General features: G+C 39.0%; 1 protein-coding gene across 5 annotated transcripts in view; it reads left to right on the top strand.

Annotated features, from left to right (window-relative positions):
* The window catches only part of LOC107387348 (inactive N-acetylated-alpha-linked acidic dipeptidase-like protein 2), a 661429-nt gene that overhangs the window by 17501 nt on the left and 623376 nt on the right, over window positions 1-20552 (top strand). For 4 of the 5 annotated variants that reach the window (XM_054749605.2, XM_070545852.1, XM_054749607.2 and 1 more), the window contains one exon: window positions 17184-17246. In XM_054749605.2, the coding sequence (XP_054605580.1) occupies window positions 17184-17246 (63 nt within the window). Of the gene's footprint in view, window positions 1-16217; window positions 17060-17183; window positions 17247-20552 lie in introns of those variants that run through there. The other variant, XM_054749608.2, reaches the window with a different exon arrangement.

Raw genomic sequence — 20552 nt, 5'->3', positions numbered from 1 at the left:
AGAAGTTAAGTTACATTCGCTACTGGCGTGTGCATTCAGTGCAGTGTGTATGTGCGTCACTTATTTCGGTCCGGGTGAAACATGACCACGGGTGATTGCAAAGCCATGAATTAATTAAACATGAATTAAATGAAGCCTCGAGGCAGAGAATTTGACTCGAGGATTTCTTGTACTCGAATTATTCGAGGTACTCGAGGAATCGTTTCAGCCCTACTCCAAAGCAAGCTGCTGAGTGAGAATCAAAAAGGAAACACAGACCACCTTTTTCCTGCAGCAAACAAATGCTCTCTAAATTTTCCAGTTAAAATTGAGTTGAAACAGACCTGTTGAATATTTTAGGTGCAGGCTAAATGAAACATCTTGTACAGACACGGATGGAAAATATTGGGGAGGACATTCTGAGTTGCATGTTAAGACAGTAATGCTCAGCTGGCTGACGTACCTTTTATATTTTTCTCCACCACAGTGTACAGTTTAAATCAGCCATGATCATGTCAAAATATTGTTATGGCCCAGCATCCTGTTTTCACTTCAGGGCCTTTTTTTAGAGAGGAGCTCAAATTATTCTTAAGAGAGATGGGAGTGGCTGTTTTAGAGCCACCAGGGACATTAATTAAAATTGGCTTACAGTAATCTGCAAAAGTTTTAGGTAGGAGTGAAGAAATGCTGTGAACAAAGAATGCTTTCAGAAATATAAGAAAATTAGTTATTTTCACTCATTTACAAATTACAAAGTGAGTGATCGCAAACATGCAGCAAAAGTCCTTAAGAACTATCTTCAGCAGAAAGAAGAACAATAAGTCCTGGAAGTGATGGTTGGGCCCCACAGAGCCCTGATCATGGAGTGTTTCTGGGAAGAGACAGAAAGATGTGAGGAAGCTTATATCCACAGAAGATCAGTGGTTTGTTTTCTGAGATATTAGGAACAACCTACCAGCCCAGTTCCTTTAACAACAGTGTGAAAGTGTATCTAAAAGAGTTGATGCTGTTTGGAAGACAAAAGGTGGTCACACCAAATATTGATCTGATTTAGTTTTCTATTTTGTTCATTCTCTGCTTTTTGTTGATGATGAAAAATAACATTAACACTCATTCTTGAAAGAATTACTTGTTTACAGCATGTTTTCACACCTGCCTAAAACTTTTGTCCAGTGCTGTGTAGATAAAATCAAAGTCTCAAGGCTGATTTATACTGCTCCGTCAGCTCAAGAGTGGAGTCACTCACAAAAATTGACAAAGATGTTTCACTTCAGATTTCTCTGTCAGCTGGAAGAAAGCAATTCCCTGCCAGGACAGCAGAGGGCGTAGTTCTATTTGCAGGTTTCCTGCCACTAATCACAAGCTTGCAGTCTTTGTCATTTTCAACAGAAAGTTTAAAATTTGTGCAGGTCTCCGTCAGCCTCTGTGAGCCCATTGGAAAGCCCTTACGCAAACGCTTACTGGCGTTGCGTGTCTCCGTACCCATGCAGATGGAAAAGTATAAATCAGGCTTAATACATGCTGTACTGAACCCTAAGACTAAGGAAAAGCTCCAACGCAAAGTGGAAACTCTTCATATAAACAGGTAAAAAGCACCCACGGTCTCTCTTTTAATCCCTCCTGCATTGTTGGCATCCCAACCCACCCGCTCCCACCTCTCCGTGCCGTTGTCTGCAGCTCCGCTGTCTCAGAAAAACTAAACACTCCTCTCACTCAGCGCCGAGTTTCCTCAGCTATTTGCCGACATTGAAGCCCAGAAACGGAGATTTTAACCGCTCAGTAATGTGTTCACGACTGAAAGAGAAAGTTTTCCAACTAACTTCCAGACAGAGCTGATATAACTCCAGCGAGCAGCGATGCGCTCAAATCAGCATGACTCTGTGACTGCTGTCGTTTTTATTTTTCCTCCCTGGCACACAATGTGGTCAAGCTGCGCAGACGCTCTCCATGTTCACCAGCACAAACCTATGAGAGCACCTGTTATCTAATGTTGTCATTATTATGATGAAGATGAACAAAATAACAGGAGTCTCCTCCTCAGCTCAACCCCATGATGCAGGTATCTGGCTGGAACAGGTGAGCATCACAGTAAATAAGTGGAGCAAACCGAGCTTTGAATATTTTGTTTTTATGCTCTTTTTCTGCTTCAAAACATGAAAGTTGCATGTTGCATTTTCATTTAAGATAAAATTGTATTTTTATTTTGTTGTTGGCCCGTGAGAAAAATTTTAACCTTCAGTAAAACTGGAAAGGCTGCAGATAGATGAATAGAATAGAAAATCCTTTTATTGTTCCTCAGTGGGGAAAGCTAGATGCCACAGCAGCGCTGACACTTATTACAGGAGAAAAAAAAAGAATAAAAATAAGAAAAAAGAAAAAAACATAAATCCTGAATAGATTTTAAAAATGCTGAATATACCACAAGTAATGAATACCGCTGATGCGTTTTATTTAAAATTGACTTGCTCGTGTGTAATTTGATTGATCCACATTCAGTGTTAACCCCTTGATGCATAATGGTCACTACAGTGGACAAGTACTCAAAATTGTTATTTATTTGTTTTTGCTATTAAGGACAGCTGTTGAAGACTTTATTGCATTTGAGCCCCTCCATTTGGACTTCAGTAAGCCAAGCCATCATATTTCATGTTCTGGATGCACGCTGTCCAAATACAAAAAGTATTTGTTGAAATTTGTTTCATCCACACCCAAAGATGAATGAAAAAAATTGTTAAAAAAATCATGGTTGAAGATTTCATAATTCATGCATCAAAGGGTCAATGCAAAAATGAGTTTGTTTCCAAGTTAAAGGTTCAAAATTGCATATATGTTAAAGAAAATGTGCAAATTTGCCGTAACTTTTTCAAAAAATATTAAGTTTGGCCCGCGACTTTGTCCCAGATTTTCATTTAGGCCCACTGTGAATTTGAGTTTGACACCCCTGCTTTAAAGTGTCCTAATTTTCCTGAACACACATTGTCCCTTACATGCAGTGAACTAGTACAGGAGGTGATCAATCCTCAGATGTACAGTTTAATGGGTCCACTCTGCAAACAAGACAGAAAAAGCTGCTTGAGGGTACTTCACAGGGGAGGATTTGCTAGTGTGCAAGTGGGTTCTTCGAGGTGATAATCTTAGGGGTGTTGTCAAATAGCTGAATCAATCAAGTCTGTGTCCTTGTGTCCAGCTTTTTGAACACCTTTTTATTGATTGGGCTGGGCCTTTGCCTTAGTCAAAAGCAGGTAGGTAGGGATTTACTAACTGTTGTAGCGGAAATCCACATTTTATATCCTCAGATTAACTTTGTTTGGATTCACATGAAGGAGAACATAACTATTTTCACAAAGTTTTTCATCTAACATTTAGCAGAAGAAAATCAAAGGGGGAATTTGAACCTGGCCCGCAGTTTCAGCATTCTGGTTACCTCATACGACTCTCTCCCAGGATCGTAAATTGCACCAATTTGACTGGACTCCCTTTTGATCCAATCAGGAGGCGCAAGTAATATCAGAAAACTGGCCTGTTTTATATCAACCTCAGACTGACCCTTTTCTCAAGATAGGGGAAGTCGTAAAACTTCTTTTAGGTCCTCCTGCAGGGTATCCATGGGCCCTTAAAAAGTCTTAAATTAGCCTTTCCAAATTTAAGGCCTTAAAAATCCTTAAAAATTACAAATAATCCTTAAATACAGTTTCCAAAGGTCTTAAATTTTCAAAGACCCAATAAACAAGAGTCTTTTATTTCTATAAAATTTTCATGAATTTCTAGTTAGTCTTCAGCATTTTTTGTGTATGATATTGGCATAAGCGGAACCGTACACATTCAGTTGGTTGTGAAAGGGGGCTATTTTTAGATGAGCACATTAGCTGGTTAAACTAGTAGGAGCTTGCGCCATGAGGAAGTGCAACTTTAATGGTAACTGGATGGCTAATCCCATGTTCGCGACATGGTTAGCACCGGTTCCAAGCAATAGCTGGAAAATAAAGCTTAAATTTAATTATAAAAATAGCTTAAATTTGGTCTAATTGGCCTTAAAAAGTCTTAAATTTGGCTCCCTTAATCCTGCAGATACCCTGTCCTGGGAGCTTCAAAACCTGAGTCTTTATAAACCTTGCATTCCTGTTTATCTACAATCAAAGAAGGTGTTTTAGGTTTGTTCGAAATTAAATTTCAAGGTGTTCCAAGGTTAAGTTTAAAATCTTATCAGTTACAAACCTAACTGCTTGTTTTGTGTATTTCTTTTATGTTAAACCTCTGTCAATTTGTGTTTCTCCAGTTAAAGTTCATGCTAACGGTAAAACTATTTAGTTTTAAGACATCAATTTTATTCTTTCCCATTTAAAGTAATACTTTGATGCTAAAGTAATACTTTTTGAGGCTTTATATGAATAACTGTGTTAAATTGTGATCATGGACTTTCCATCTTTGAGAAGGTAGTTTATTTGGAAAAGCCACAGTGCCATCTAGTGGTTAATGGGTGAAATACATGTGGGTGTGACCAAGAAGGTTATAAAACAACAGTGCAAACCTCGTGTCAGCAGAGTAAGAACAAAGAAGAAAGATGCCTTAAGTGAACCTCTGCTGGGCTTTTCCATCTGGGCCCAGCAACAGATAACCCGGTGCTTTACAGATGTCAAGTAATTAGCTCTCAAAAGTTATGGTAAAACTTAGAAGCAACTCCGTTTGTTTTGTTTTGACTTCCTATGTGAAACCAGAAGTCTTCATGTTCGTTCGAGTTCTCCCATTAATAGTTACAACTAATTTGGGGCAGTTTTTCCTAATTCAGCATCGGTTTTGATAATTTGGACTTGCGCTCTGAATTCCACATTTTCGGTGCAGCTGAAGTGAAGAAACCTTAAAGTCCAGCCACTCCCGGGGAACGAGATTCTCCTGAACTCAACAGACTCCGTTGACCAACTCGGGGCCAAAATCTTACAGTCCCAGAAGCCTCTTCATGAGCAAGGACTCCAAGGCTACCTCAGCCCTTTGGCCACCCTCTGACGATGGGAAGAAAGGTCTGTGAATCACTTTCATCTGGCTGACTTTTTCTGCTAAGCCCGATTTGTGAATTCAGACTTAAACTTTTATGGTGTGTGTTATTTTCGATCCAAATTCTCATTTGGCTCTCAAGATTTACCTTCTATCCTTATTCGCACACACACACACCAACTTTCATTTGCATCCACTCACACACATGAACACCCCCCCTCCTGCACCCATACAACACACATACACACACACACACACACACACACACACACACACACACACACACACACACACACACACACACACACACACACACACACACACACACTCACCCTCACCCATTTCACCTAAACCCACATGAACATTTCACATTGTCCCCCTTCAGAATTTATTCCGCATTTTTCTATAATCCCGGTGTCACCGAATTTCCACTTTTATTACGGAACAGTTATTTCCTATTTCCTATCACTGCCATAAAGCTTTGGGTTAACAATTTTCTTAATTTCATGCATGAAACTATAAGCTGTGTTGGTCCTTTTGTCAATGTATTAACTGATGTTTTAATAAATTCACAAAACGTAAATAACTCCTGATCACTGTCTAGCAATTCTCGGGAATAATCGGCACATTCTGTCAAGAATTCATCCTTTAGATCAATTTGTGGTGTTAACTCTGAGACTGATTACATTGCGAAGATATAGATATTAAATCCAATGGTCCAGTTTTGGAAACTGGTGGTGCCCCGATTAATTAATAGAAGATTAAAAACAAGCTAAATCTACGCCACATTTGAAATTTAGATATAAATCTATATTACTCGCTACACTGTGTCTCAGCTCAACTCAGTTTTCGGTATCCCAAAGATCAAGGAACAACATTTTCAGGCAAGATATTTGCTGAGATTCTTGTTAACTTTTACCACTGTCACTGGGGACTGATATTTACAGACTTTTCTGTTGACTTGACCACAAAGTAAAAGAATAAGGCATGCTTTAATAATAAAGCAGCCTGATAAATAAACTGAGCAACAATCAGTGCAGTAATGGTTTTACTTGTTTCAGTAAGACACAAGAAGACCAAGTGGTAAAAGTCATGAGCAGAAGTTGGCAAATTATATTTTAATTTATGTTAAAGGGGAATTTGGCAGTTTTGGCTTGCTTTTAGCACCCCTAGTGTCCATTTGTATTACCAAAAGCAAAACGTATCTCCTCGCTGTGCGTTTGTCTTTATAACACCTTAATCTAACAGCTGAAATGTCTCCCTATCTTTATTGGTGTCTACAGGGGTGATTAATCACTAAATTAAGCTAATCAGCTGTGTTCATGATCTAAAAAATGCAGAAAACATGCCGGAACCAGACTGCTGCACCAGGTATGTCAGCTGAATTTTTCTAAATCCCAACAGAGCGGACTGGCACTCTGAAGTTGCAAGTGGAATATTCTGGCCACGGGGCGATGGGGGCTGGGTGGCCTTTCATTAACCCTGTAAATGATAGTTTTAGCACATACAAGCTCAAGCAAATTATTTAAAAATATGAAAAGTTGCAAAGTGTCCCTTTAAAATATCAGGTTTAAGATGAATTCTCTTCAGAGGGTATTGCCCGGACTTGAACATTTTCTTCGGTTATTGTTCAGTGTTTGCTGCATTTCTGAAATGGGAAAACAGTTATAAATCTCTCATTACTACATCGGTTATGATCATATTTTCTTTTTACAACAAATCCTCAAATTACTTTGCCATTTAGGTAGTACACAGAACGTATTGATGCCCATTAGTGGAAAAAGCAAGTCAATGCCAATTGTTACATCCTGACCTTTATCCTATTTACGGGCCAATATACTACACAAGAGAATAGTGGACAGTAATTATAGGCTTATCGGATGTAGTATACACAGGTCATTTAGCTTCTCCATTCTTTGCTTAATTGATTTAAATTCAAAGGGGCATAAAACATGGTCTCCTTGCTGTCTTTAAGATGCCGATTTGGGATCATTGTTGAATGGATTGCAATTCTGCACCCAAGTACTTACTTGAATATTCAAAAGACTAATTAATAAGGTTTGCAAACCATTGATTGTGAATAGCAATGAACAAACTGTGTGACTATTGGGATAATCTATCTGTTGCTTTTGAGCTATGACCTCATTAGATAAGCCCTTTGTTAGTTTAGGTTATAGAATTAGTGATTTCTTTTCAAGAAACATTCAAACAAGTTAAAACAGTTGGTACATTGGTGCACATTTATACAACTGTTTGTCACAGGTTAAGTTTCCTAAACATCACAAACACAGAGCACAAGTCTGGAGAGAATGTAAGTTCCTCTTTTAAAGCAGCTCTTGGATTGATATTACAAGATGACTTACACTGTAGTGAACATGGAGCATTGTGAGGTGGAGATGACTATACCGGTTCATGCAACAACTCCACTAAAGTCAGTAAGAAATTCATCATGAAGCAGAGATAGCTGGGAAACATATAGAATGAATAGAACTGGAGGATAAAAATTCATGACTTTGATCAGGATATACTGACACATCACATTGAACTGAGGCTGAATTTTCCTAGAGACACTAATCTAATGAGGACCTCCAACAGAGGAGAAACATCGGTGCTGACAGGCACAGAGACAGATGTTAGGGTGTAGAGTTTCTACTTGACATATAATTAAACCTGACATACTCATTGTGTGGATATTTATGATCTGCATTATGTTATTAAAAAGGAGTATTCTTTCTTTGCATTGTCTAGCTATAATTACCATAATACCAGTGAGGAACATAAGTATTTTAACATTGAGATACATTTTGTATATCGGAATTCAGCTAAAAGATATCGAGATATAAGTTTTGGTCTATATCGCCCAGTCCTAGTCTGCCACTTTGAGCCTTAACTTAAACTGAGCCTGTTGTCTTCCAGGCTCAACATGTTCCTAATTGTGGAAACAGACAGCTGAAACCTCTGAGACAGCTTTCTGTATCCTTCCCCCAAACCATGATAGTGAATAATCTTTGTTTTCAGATAGGGCTGGGCGATATGGCCTAAAATCAATATCACGATATATTGAGGATTTCACCTCTAAAGATAAATGAACGATAACTACAGGTATAAGCAGAAACAAAAGTGGTCTACTAGATGGGGCTGTCACGTGTATTACGTTCAGTCACATTGTGGTGCAGCTTCTTAAAGGGACATGAACATTGCCAACCTACACACATCTATTCATTTTTTATTATCAAATTTGACACGTGAAAAGTTATCTTGATAAGAATTCGAAATATCGATAATGATAAATTTTCGATTTATTGCCCAGTCCTATTTTCAGGTCATGTGAAATTTATTCTGAGACCCCCATGTTGCTACTATTCAGAGCTTCAGAGAATTTTGAAAGAGGAAGAAACTTACAATTGGCCCCCTTAAATACTCTTTCTCATAATTTGACTCATCTGTTAATGGAGGTCAAGGGTCACTGAGCTCACCAAACCAATTTTGGGCTCCAATAATGATTTATATAGGTTTTGGAATCAATAAACAATTATTGCACACTTTCTGTAAGTCCTATACACTTTGTTTCATTTCTCAATTATCACTGTATGTCTCCTATATGATGTATGAAACAGAATTTTTTAATATAATACCAAACAACGATTTATAAAGAAAAATCATTAAGATTAACAAGGCTGCCCAAAAATTCACATCCCACTGTATTTTTGATGCACTCACCTGGACTATTGGACCACTGTCTGACCTTTGAATGCTTTGTTTGGAGTGGTTGCAGTGAATACCTCTTTGGAAACTTACCAATTACATTGCCAATTGCCTTTTGTTGTCTGATTGCTAGAAAATGCATTCTTCTTTTTTCTTTTAGGACTCATTCTTTCCAGGTGGAAGGATTCTCACTTGCTGGCGTACAGCCACTGGATTGTGGAGACAATGTCTCTTAGACTCCTGGAGAAAATTGGGAACAATTTGAGGGGCTCAATTACAAAGTTTAATTCTGTATGTTTGTCATTTAGGTTATATTTTCATGGAGTGTCTGAGGAATGCTGATTACCTGAATTTTGAACTTTAATAAAAGCCTTGCTCTCTTTTGACTTTTATAACCAGTTATACCTTTAAAATGTAAGTAGTCTTTTAACAAATAAATAAAATGCAGGGTTATTGGCATACTGAAGATCAAAATTGACACTGACAGGGAAATTAGAAAATTAATGTTATACCAAGGATTTTCTCTCCTACTTCTTTTACAGCTATTAGTCTAACAGGATTTCCATCGATATGTAGATTGACAGTCACTAGCGGAAATGTTCACTCAATGGTGACAGTAATAAATGTGGGTTCACTGAAGCACAGGACTATTTAGCTCTGCTGCCTGGGTGTTTTATTATAGGCATCTGTTTTTATTTATGCTCAAATGTTATAGAGATTTAAAATTGGATGAAGTTGGTGCCTAAAAATCCAAACCATTATCTCCATAATCTTCAGCTCAGTAGGCTCCACTGGACTGAAAGAATAAAAATTACAGCCCTTCAGGCATCAATGACATAGAGAAATGTGAAAATGGTAGACTTTTAACTGCAAGCCTTGCCTCTTTCATACCCACAAAAACATTATTGCTGGTCCGTTTAACATTATGTCAAGTAAGGTCACTCCTCTTTAGTTAAGTCTGCTGAGAAGCATATGCCATGTTTTCTTTAGTGAAAATGAAGTAGCATGACAATTTAGGGGAAAGCTTAATTAAATCATCACTTACACAGATAATGGACACATATCAAGACCTAGAAGAAAGACATTTCATTATTTAAGGATAAATCGAATATGATGCTGCACAGGTTTTTGACGCCCCTGTCTTGCTCACACTGAGCCCCGGTTGTTTGATTAGCTAAGGCTCATCAGTTGTTTTGCATGCTCAGTTTTAAAAACAAACATGTTCAAAGTTCAGTTAAAACATTTTAAAACAAACTAGTTCATTTAAAATTTTGTAACTAAGTTCTCTGTTCCAAAAACAAACTAGTTCAAAATTATATTTTCCACACATATATATATATATCAGAATCAGAAGAATTTTATTGCCAGCGCTCCTTTCAGAGCGTAGGAACTTGACTCCATGGTACAACCTGACCAAGGTTACACACACACACATATAGACAAGACAGATACAGGCAGACCACGGGAGCAGCCATAACGGCGCTCCTTTGTAGATGAGTAAGGGAATACATGAGGGAAGTTCAGGGATGGAGAAAAAAGGCATTAACAGAGTTACACCAGCAGGGTGTAGCGCTCCAATGCAAAAAAAAACACCTGACATGTAAGCAACAAACGTCACAGTCCACAACATGAGACCCGGTAGGTGGGGGGAGGGGCTGGGATCCTGGTTTGCTCAGCGGGGGCGGCCTGTGTGGCGCTCAACCAGCTGTCTCCGCAGGTGGGAGGGAGGTCATGAGGAAGCATAGAGAGCAGTGAGTCCTTCAGCTTGATGACCTCGGTGGAGACCACAATCTGAAGGCGGGGGGGTGGGTGGATAGAGATTCACAGCATTTGTCAGCATTCCTTCCAGCGTGGGGGTTTTGCACGCAACTCCAAGGCTGCTTGTGGCGTCAGATTCGATAACAGAAACTTTGTTTGGGTTAGACAGAGATAATTTTTCCTCTCTGCCTTAAGTCTGTATTGATCATTCAAGTCCTCCAGTGAAGCCAATTCAGTGATTAAACATCTCCACACCATCCGGTGACCCTTTCCGAGATGTTATCAATCCTGCGCGCTAACACCGGTAACGCAGCTAAGACATTGTCCAGCTTGCGATTCACCTCGAGCAACGTCCCAGTCTGTGAGGTATCCACACGGACGGTGCCGTCCATGGATGCGGGTCGCCCTCCAATCGCTCCCGTCATCCCAATTTTGCGGAAAGCCAGATATCCTCCCACTCCAATCAGAAGAAATCCAACGATCATCAGGCCAAATATCCACATATCTTCGACGTCCTCAATGGACAGCTGAGAGAGACAGATGACATTCCACTTTTTCCAGGAATCGAACATATTTCCCGCTGCATGTGTCCCCTGAGGACAAGCGTGAGCCCCCTCCTCCGTCCTCATTGTAGAAAAAATCTTATCAATCGCGTTGAATGACCAATTAATTAAGTCCATGTTGAAAAATGCTGAAAAAGGTGATTGCAGAGGAAATGCAGAGAAGCGCTCTGTAGGCAGATGGGACAAAAAGAGCCTTGGGAAAACACAGATAAGGGAGGAAAAGGCAGAAGCGTCTGCTCTCTGTGAGCGCCGGAAAAGAATATATATATATATATATATGGAAAATATTTGGAAATATTTTGATTGTTACTCTTTATGACCCAAGTTCTATATTTTTTTCTTTTTTTTTGGGCAAACAACTTATACAATTCACAGAATTTGAGAAGTTCTTTAATTCAAAGATGATTGCAATTTGAGGTACATCCTTGTTTCCTATCTCAGCCTAGTTATCCCCTCTGGTTGATTAATAATTCACCTTTTTATGAAAACCATTCAGATAGTTTATATATATATATATAGTATATATATTCTATAAAAAGATAAAATATAGAACTTGGGTCATAAAGAGTAACAATCAAACCCAAATGATTTAGTAAAAAAGCAAATAAATAAATGAATATTTAATATTACCAGTGCAACTCTGACTACTGTTTACATGTTTGGTTTTTCCCCAGTTCATTCCAGTTAACTCCATACTCATAGAAATGTCACCTTCCAAGTAGAAAAAATGAACTGGAACAACCCCAAAGTCGGAGAATGTTTTTAATTCAACCCTCGAGGTTCAATATAGCAGCTCCTTGTAATAACAATTGTAGCTGTGATGGAAACGTGTTTATTTTACAAGATAAACTTTTAAGGGTGCATCTAAAATCAATGTTTTGTACTTTTGTATATTTTCCGAGGTAAAAAACGCACCACGAGGTCCATCCTCCACACAGCATAGGCACAGAAGAGTAGACGCCACACTAGCCATGTTTACATGCGCCAAATTTCCCTAATCCGATTCAAATCTTGGGTGATCAGAAATCCCGAATCTCTGTTTAAATGCACACTAACTGAAATGATCTGATCATGCTCTGAGTTTATGTGCACCAAGTATTTAATCAAATTAAATAAATTGAGCATGTGCAGAGTTTTCCTTTGTAAATAAACGTTATGAAATGAAAAGAAAAATTTAAAACAGAAACAGCAGTTTTTCCTCCTTTCCTGATTAATTTAATCAATTTAATGTTTTTATTTTACTCATAGAAGTTATGTTTTTCTGGGGGTTCAGCATCATGTTTTATTACTGAGCTCTGTTGTGGTTTGTTATTCATAAAATAAAAGAATGAATTAAATTATAAAATTATTAATTAAATAATAATTAATAAACAGAGGCACAGCACAAGGCCTCGCCGCACCACCACTCCGAACCCCCACATGATGTACCGCCTCAGCATAAGACACCCTATGCTCAGCCTGAACCTCCTTCACATTCACCGCCATCCTGTACGCCACACACCCTCTATAAGCCATTATGGTTCCCACCACAGTTGCAACAGCAGAGCGGAAGATCACAACTCTTACCCTCATGATCACCCCCACACCTCCGACACCTCACCCCCACCACACAGGCACCAGCCACGTGACCAAAGCCCTGGCATCTAAAGCACTGCAAAGGAGGCTCTTTATATGCCCTGACCAAGAAACTAAGGTAGCCCAACTTGACACAAGTACGGAGCTCTTCCGCATCGAATGTAATCACTAGCGGAGTGGACCCATGTGCATCAGACCCTAGCCGTCGAACTACCACCACCGTCGCACCACACATAGAGCCAAACACCTCTGACTCTGAAATGTCATTCGAAACGCCGTACACCACCCCCTTAACCAAGCAACCAGAACGCGACTCAGAAACCTCCACCCCCAGAAATTTCTCAAGCCACAACACCTTGAGGCACTGGGCCTTCATCCGACACAACAAACTCAACAGCACAACTATAACGTCAATCACACCCCCTATTGCCGCACACAGCTCCCTGGACACCGCTAACGGGTTCGAGGTGGCAAAACGTGCCGTACCTGCTGCTCTGATATGGACCACAAAGCCACCCTCTTCAAGCCTCTGTTACTTCAGCTGCGCATCTCCATCACAATCCAATGCATCACTGCTACTCCCACGATCTCTCTTTGCAGCCCCCGCCGACTGAAATGCTGCTCCAGTCCTACTCGCCCCATTCCTCCCCATCGTCTGTCACAAATGAGGCTGAACCAAGGCAAAGCCGGGCCGCTGTCTTACGGGGCCTGTACCGGCCGTCGGCCGACCACCCGAACAACCACATAAGCCAACCCAAACTGAACAGCAACCCTGTGAACTCTCAGGTCCTGTCCCAAAGCTCAACCGCTCTGTGTCCTACTTCGCCGGCTGTGGCTGCTCAAACCCTCCTTCCCTATACCAATAAGGATGTATTTAATTAAAAAATACAATGTGCTTTGTATGTGATTATCAGTCATGTTTGTAACTGTAACAATGATGCTACTGTCAAACTGATCAAAACACTGACAGAATCCATGGATGGCAGGCTTTTGAGTGTCCTTGCAAAGAAAGGTGGCTATATTGGTCGCTGATTTGTTTTTGTTTTGTTTTTGAATGTCAGAAATGTATATTTGGGAATGTGGAGATGTTATATTGGTTTCACTGGTAAAAATAAATAATTGAAATGGGTATATATTTGTTTTTTGTTAAGTTGCCTAATAATTGTGCACGTTAATAGTCACCTGCACACACATATATCCCCCTAAAATAGCTAAAACTAAAAACAAACCACTTCCAAAAACATTCAGCTTTGATATTAATGAGTTTTTTGGGTTCATTGAGAACATGGTTGTTGTTCAATAATAAAATTATTCGTCAAAAATACAACTTGCCTAATAATTCTGCACTCCCTATATTCTATTTGAATTCAGCTTGAACAAGCAAACAGCAAAAGCTTTAATACCATTAGTTCCTCTCCAGTTACCACAGCTTAACTTAGGCTCTTTGGACCTTCTACAGTAGCTCTGAGTAACTTCAGCTCAAATTATTTTAAACCATCAACTGATTATATAAACACTGACAAGTCCAGCATAATAAATGAGCATCTTAGGTGTATTCTTGCTGTGTCGTGGTTCTAATTCCATGCTTTCGTTCTTTTTAAACACAGAAACAGTTTTGTTTACCTGCTTTGTAGCTACAGTTTCACCGACGGCTGCCGGCTTCTTCAGGCTGACGCTGATGGTGGCGCGTCACTTCCTTCTCCGTTTATCTGCGGGCAGCAGAGGACGTTGTCGCCCTCTACTGCCCGCTCTCCCCTCTCCGACGATGCAGTCGATGCAGTTCAGTAATCAGAACATTATATCACCGAGCAAACATAATAACAGAAGAGAGAGACCGTAAACAAGAAGACAAACACATACAACATGCTTTAAAGATCTGCAGATACCCGACATGGGCAATAAACAAAGGAAAACGACAAACAGAAACAGAAAGCAAAGAACAACCCAAAAAAAGAACCAGAAACCCAGAAAGACAAGAACCAAAACCAGTGATAACCCTACCATACATCAGAGGCATAACGGAAAAAATAAGAGCAACAATGAAAAAACACAACATAAACACACCAACAAAGCCATACACAACAGTTAGAAACAGAGTAGTGCACCCAAAAGACAAAATATCAGCTGGACAAAAATGTGGAGTCATTTATGAAATCCCCTGCAAACTCTGCAATAAAACATACATAGGAGAAACCGGACGCCAACTCAACACACGAACAATAGAACACAGAAAGGAGTGTGAGAAAGAGGCAAATCGAAAACACACAAGAGCAGCAAAAGAAGAAGCAGAAAGTACAATAAAAAAGTCAGCCGTAACAGATCACTGCTTAAGAGAAAACCATATAATGGACTGGGACAGCACAAGGATCATAACCACAGAACAACAAAAATACAAAAGATGGATCAAGGAAGCAATCGAGATAAGGAGACGTGGATGTGGGACCATGAACAGGGACAACGGAGTTTACACGCTGGACCACGCATGGGACTGCATCGTCGGAGAGCGGGCAGTAGAGGGCGACAGCGTCCTCTGCTGCCCGCAGATAAACGGAGAAGGAAGTGACGCGCCACCATCAGCGTCAGCCTGAAGAAGCCGGCAGCCGTCGGCGAAACTGTAGCTACAAAACAGGTAAACAAAACTGTTTCTGTGTTTAAAAAGAACGAAAGCATGGAATAATAAATGAGGGTTTAAGCAGCTTTTCAAAGTTTTCATTATATATTTGCACTGAATTTCCACAACAGAATGATAATACAAGTACCAGTAACATTTTTAGATCTATTTATGTTTATTTTCCACTAATTTCAACATCTCATTGAAAACTTATCAATACCAATTTTTTTCTTAATTTCAAATATCTTAGATAATACAGTTTGTAGGGAAGATGTGCTTCCCACTGTCTTTATGGGTGACCCCGCGAGGAAAGTTGACCATTGAGCAGGATTGATGGTTTATCCCTTGAGGTCCACGTGGCAGGGGTGAGGTGGTGCTCACTCCTCACCCCTGCCACATGGACCCAAGGGAGAAATTGAACCCAAAGAAGATGCCTGCAAATTGTGACACTGCAACTGTCTTTTTACGTGTTAATACGTTTAATTGGTAGGGATGATGAATTAACTGCCACTGAAAACCTACAGGTTGTAGTTTTAACAGTAACGGCTATTTAAATATCGGCAGAAAAGCTCTATACTTTTGTGACATTTTGTACAACTTTGCCTTAACCAGACACCTTTACCTACATTCTTTATGACAAGGTGTGGAATAGTCGGTAAAGCTAATTTTAGCCAATGGCAGCTGGGATGGATTACTGAGAGGCTTGAAGGCGACACGATATCTGAGAGGGAAATTACTTCAGCTTAATGAAGTACATAACTCACTGTTCACATGCTACCCAGTCCGGGGCACACACTTTCAGTCTGTGAGGACAGTTTAGAGGGCACTACACAAACCTGTAGAGGCCAGCAGTTAATTTTTCTAGTACTCTCCTCCAGTGGGACTTTATTCCATTTTGACTAAATTTAAAAGATAAAAATTTTGTTTTAGAATTACTATTAATACCTATCCAATTATTTTAAATGTAATGAATTTGGTTAATCTGTTCTAATATAGAAAATACTTGATTTTGCCATTAAAGTCGGCATGAATTCTGGAATGCTGAGATGAGAATGAACTCACAAATGTAAAGGTGATGTTTCAGACTCAATACCAGGGAGCACTTTACCATTATAAATGCATTCTAAAAGTAAAGTTGTTGAATACATTTACTTTTCCAGCATATCGATTACTAGACGTTTAGCCAGTTTAAAGTATTATAGTTACGTTGCAATAGTGCTTTTTAACACTTTTGCTTTTGAACACAACTAAGAATTTTCATTTTCATCCTGAAAACAAGAATCTCAACCAGTTTACACTCCTGAAAAATATATGCCACACAAATAAATAAGAAAAATACAAAACAAGAAAACAAAGTGTTTGGAAAAGTGTATGTAGAAGTACAAACTACAATATCAAATGTGGCTAATTTAAAAAAAACAATTCAAATGTGAAAATGCATTTTATGTGTTCTTAAATAGTTATTTAATCGATGGCCAGAGTTTCTATTACAACTGCTTCCTGTTTGATAGCCGCAGTCAGCTTTTGTTATTTTAAGCAGGTGATGGATAATTTCCTACCTTTCCCAAGGCTCTAAATGCTCTAAAATCCTTTTGACAAAGGCATTTGTGGCATCAAAGGCATCTTGGACAAAATAAACCCACAAAGAATGTTTTATCAGAGCACCAAAAAAGGGTTAGTGTAGTTTTTCACAGGGTTAACCATCTCCAAATGGTTGGGGTGGCAGATTAGAAGTGAAGGGCGTGCTCCTGGGCGAGAGAGGGAAAAGTGGATGAGAGAGAGCCGCCCTAATGCGGCGTCTCATTACAACCTCTGTCAGGATCCCTCTATTCTACCATCATCTCCCCTTAACTTGGTAAAAGCCCAACTGTCGTTTCGAGTGAGTGTGCCGCCAAGGAGGCATTTACAAATAAATGAAAAATGTCAGATTTGATTTCACTCTTCTCAGTCTGCGGCGCCTCAGCTTTGTCACAAACTGTCTTTGTTGTTCTGGTGTCTTGCAGGTCCACCTCCCGGTCGCCGTGGATAGATTCTGGCAGGTTCAGGCCCTCCACTTCCCTCCCAGGGTAAGCTTGCAGACAATGACCTTCCCTTAATGTCTGAAACACAAATCCTTCTGTTTTTTTTTTCTTTCTTCTATCCTGTTACGCTCCCCTTATTCTTGTCCTTGAATTGCATTTGAGTGAGTAGGAAGTTGAAGTAGGTTGGTGGGAAAATATTGAGCTGGTAAAATGGCGTAGCGTTTTGTTGAAAGGAAGTAAGCGTGGTTTCGTCTTTAACCCTTGGCTTTGTGTTTTGCTTAAATACCCTTGCAAGAAATTAAAGACACACTGCACGTCTTTGCCTATCTGCACTTTCTCAGTCTTTTGTCATTTTTGGAACCAGTGTCGCGTAGAACAATGTTCGCCATCAGGAATTCTAAATTTGATACACAGTGCTTTGTATTGGCTTTGTTGGGTGGGAAAATATCGGAACACTGTCGTTTTTGCTGCGGAGCAGTTTTCGTTGTGTTTGTTTTTTAATATTAATTCTATCAGTATTTTTCTTGCAGAACCATTAACGGGGGAAAAAATTATCGTATAGCATGAGCAAATGGTTTCGCTAAATGATATTTGAATATTCCTTCTGCATTGATGGGCTCATGTGCAACTAACAGATTTGTAACTCAGATTCATTTTTAACCCTTCAACAAACTATATCCTTGTTCTGCAGTTTGTGATTGTGGGTTATGAAGCCAGCTATCACACATCTGACTTATCAGAATGTAAACAGTTATCGTTTATACTGGACATATGAGCTCAGAGACAGGGCTTTGGTAAAGTTTTGACTGAAAACTGTTTTATTTAGTAGCTATTTACAGTAAAACAAAAGTCTTCAGCGACAGCATGCTTAATGTGCTGTTGCTACATACACTAGCAGCAGATTAACATCAAATGATCAGTCTTCTTTGAAATTCTGTTCTTGTGAACATGGCAGTCTGTATGTTCTTGTTCAATAGCATGCTAAATACGCAACACAACAGGCAGTGTAGGGCAGCCAAACATTTTTCATTTAGCATCATTTAACAGCACACGACCAGAGAAGGTGCCTCAGAAGAGCCTACATTTACCAAAGATTAACATTCAAACGCTGATTATATGTAGAAAGTGAACATTTGTCCAAACACTTGAACTCTTATAAGTTTGTATGACACATTTTTCTGTTTCCTTTGCTGCACCAATAATCGAAAACTAGTAAAAAATAGTTTTTACTCACCTCCTTATCCACCTAAACAGCTCCGTAAACTGTTGGTGTATATTCCAGTAAAGTACTGGTACTTCTCGTGTTTTTATGGAGTACAAATGCCCCATGCAAGCTTTTTGGAATGGGCTGTTAAGCTTCTTTAGTAACATTTTAAAGACTGTGGGTAGTGGGTGTGATGCTGTAAGGAGGGTGAGATGGACAGCCTGTTTGAAGATTCAAAAGGCAGCATGACTCTGCATTTAAAACATGTTAATGATGCACCAAAAAGGTAGTGGACTACAGCCAGCTGCTTTCTTAGACTAGACCTGTCTATGTGCATGGATTTGCAATAAAGTACTTTAAATGCTTTTTTCTTTTCTTTTTTCTCTTATTTGCCTTTTTGATGTTGCATTTAAACTTCCATGTGAAAAAAGGAAAACAACCAACAAACCATAAATGTTTATTTAACCTATAACAGAAATATAACAGCAGAAACTTGTTGATGTTTAATGGAGGGCTTAATATGACAATCAGGCATTACACATTAAGGGATTAGCACACAAACCCAATTATTTGCAGGTTCCTGTTAAATCGTTCCTTGCAACAGTAAGAGTTCCATTCTAGCTTTGAAGGTATTTCAGAGGCATTGAGAATGAGATTTTATAGGCTTATGGTCAGTGGGAGGCTCATGAACCAAATGGCCCAATGAGTTTTTTTAGACAAATTTGAAAGAACCAATTTATTTATTTTACCTTTTTTTTATCTCCACAATAAACTGTGTTAGAAGTGACATGAAAAAATGTGTAAATTTTATTTGTTTTCCAAATGTGCTATTGCAGCTTTAAAATGCTAAAGCCAAACTACAGTTTATTTGAAATATTTAGTAATAAAGACTAATATTGATTTTTCCCAACACCGATATTGACAACTGCCATGGCAAAGCATAAGCCATAAATGCAGTTTTCCAAAGACAGACCATGTCTTGAACCTGAGTATATAATTTCCATAGCAAGTCTTTGTTACTAATCCACGTGTAACAACCAGCACATTGCTGAGGCTGTGAGACATTAGTGAACAGTGCACCTTTCCTTGCGTTGTTTTCTGTGTGGTATTGAAGGCTGACAAACACCAGCCCAAGACTTAGGCATAGATGTACTTTGAACTATTTATGCTTTCTCCATTTTTGTACATTATTTGCATCCACTACTAGCACTTTAGCATAATCAGATTCATCAAGAAAGTAGATCTACTATGGAGTTGATTCAAACATACCCATAAAAATCTAAATGTCAAAGCAATTTCCCACCGTTTGTGGTTTCAGATAGCAGGTTTCCTTGCTGCACAATGTATCCAAGGAATTCTGTTACAAATAGTACAAGTGTAAATAAAAAAAAAGAAAATGATTATGTCACAATGCTCTTGGCAACTGAAAGGAACTTCTGACAGTAGAAGATAATATATTACTTTTTAAAATAAACGTACTGTGATACTGGCATCAGTGAGTCAAAAAGTAAACTATATTTGGCTTTCAGCACTGTAATATATTTTATTCTCATAGAAATAAAGAAATTACTTGGTTACAATTTTTCATATATATTTGTTGTGTTAATTTCTGGACATGCGGAGTGTTTTGCAATGCAAACCTTGCTGTGATCATTTTTGTGGTACCTGCAAAACAAATTAATGAGTTTCATTACTTTGGAGACTGTTATTCTTTTGGAGTGGTCTTAGCCTCACCCTTTGAGTCTGTTTCCCTTAGCTTCCAGAGGTCAACTTGCACACCTGTCTTGTTCACCGGTTCCCTCTCTATAATCCCCTTCATTGTTTTAAGTGTAGGTAAGATGCAGGCAGGTTAGGGGGTTCCCTGAAGCAAGGAACCAAAAATGGTCAATGAACAGGTTGGACAACAGCTGGATGGAAATAGGTTTTAAAAAAACAAAAGATAGAAACCAATGACTGAAAATATAGGGAGCAATTTTTCACTGCTTCTGTTGACTCTGCATTAGTGTTAGAGCTCCAGAGTTTGCATTCTTTTATTTTGATGTAAACATCTTTACATTGAACTCGAACTTGAACTTTATTTATATAGCACCTCACAGAAGACATTACATGCCACCAAAGTGCTTCACAGACACAGATAAAAACACAAC

Source organism: Nothobranchius furzeri, chromosome 16 (assembly GCF_043380555.1).
Source record: "Nothobranchius furzeri strain GRZ-AD chromosome 16, NfurGRZ-RIMD1, whole genome shotgun sequence".
In the NCBI taxonomy this organism is placed as follows: domain Eukaryota; kingdom Metazoa; phylum Chordata; class Actinopteri; order Cyprinodontiformes; family Nothobranchiidae; genus Nothobranchius; species Nothobranchius furzeri.
Note: the sequence above shows the minus strand (reverse complement) of the source record. Positions and strands in the feature narration are given on the sequence as shown.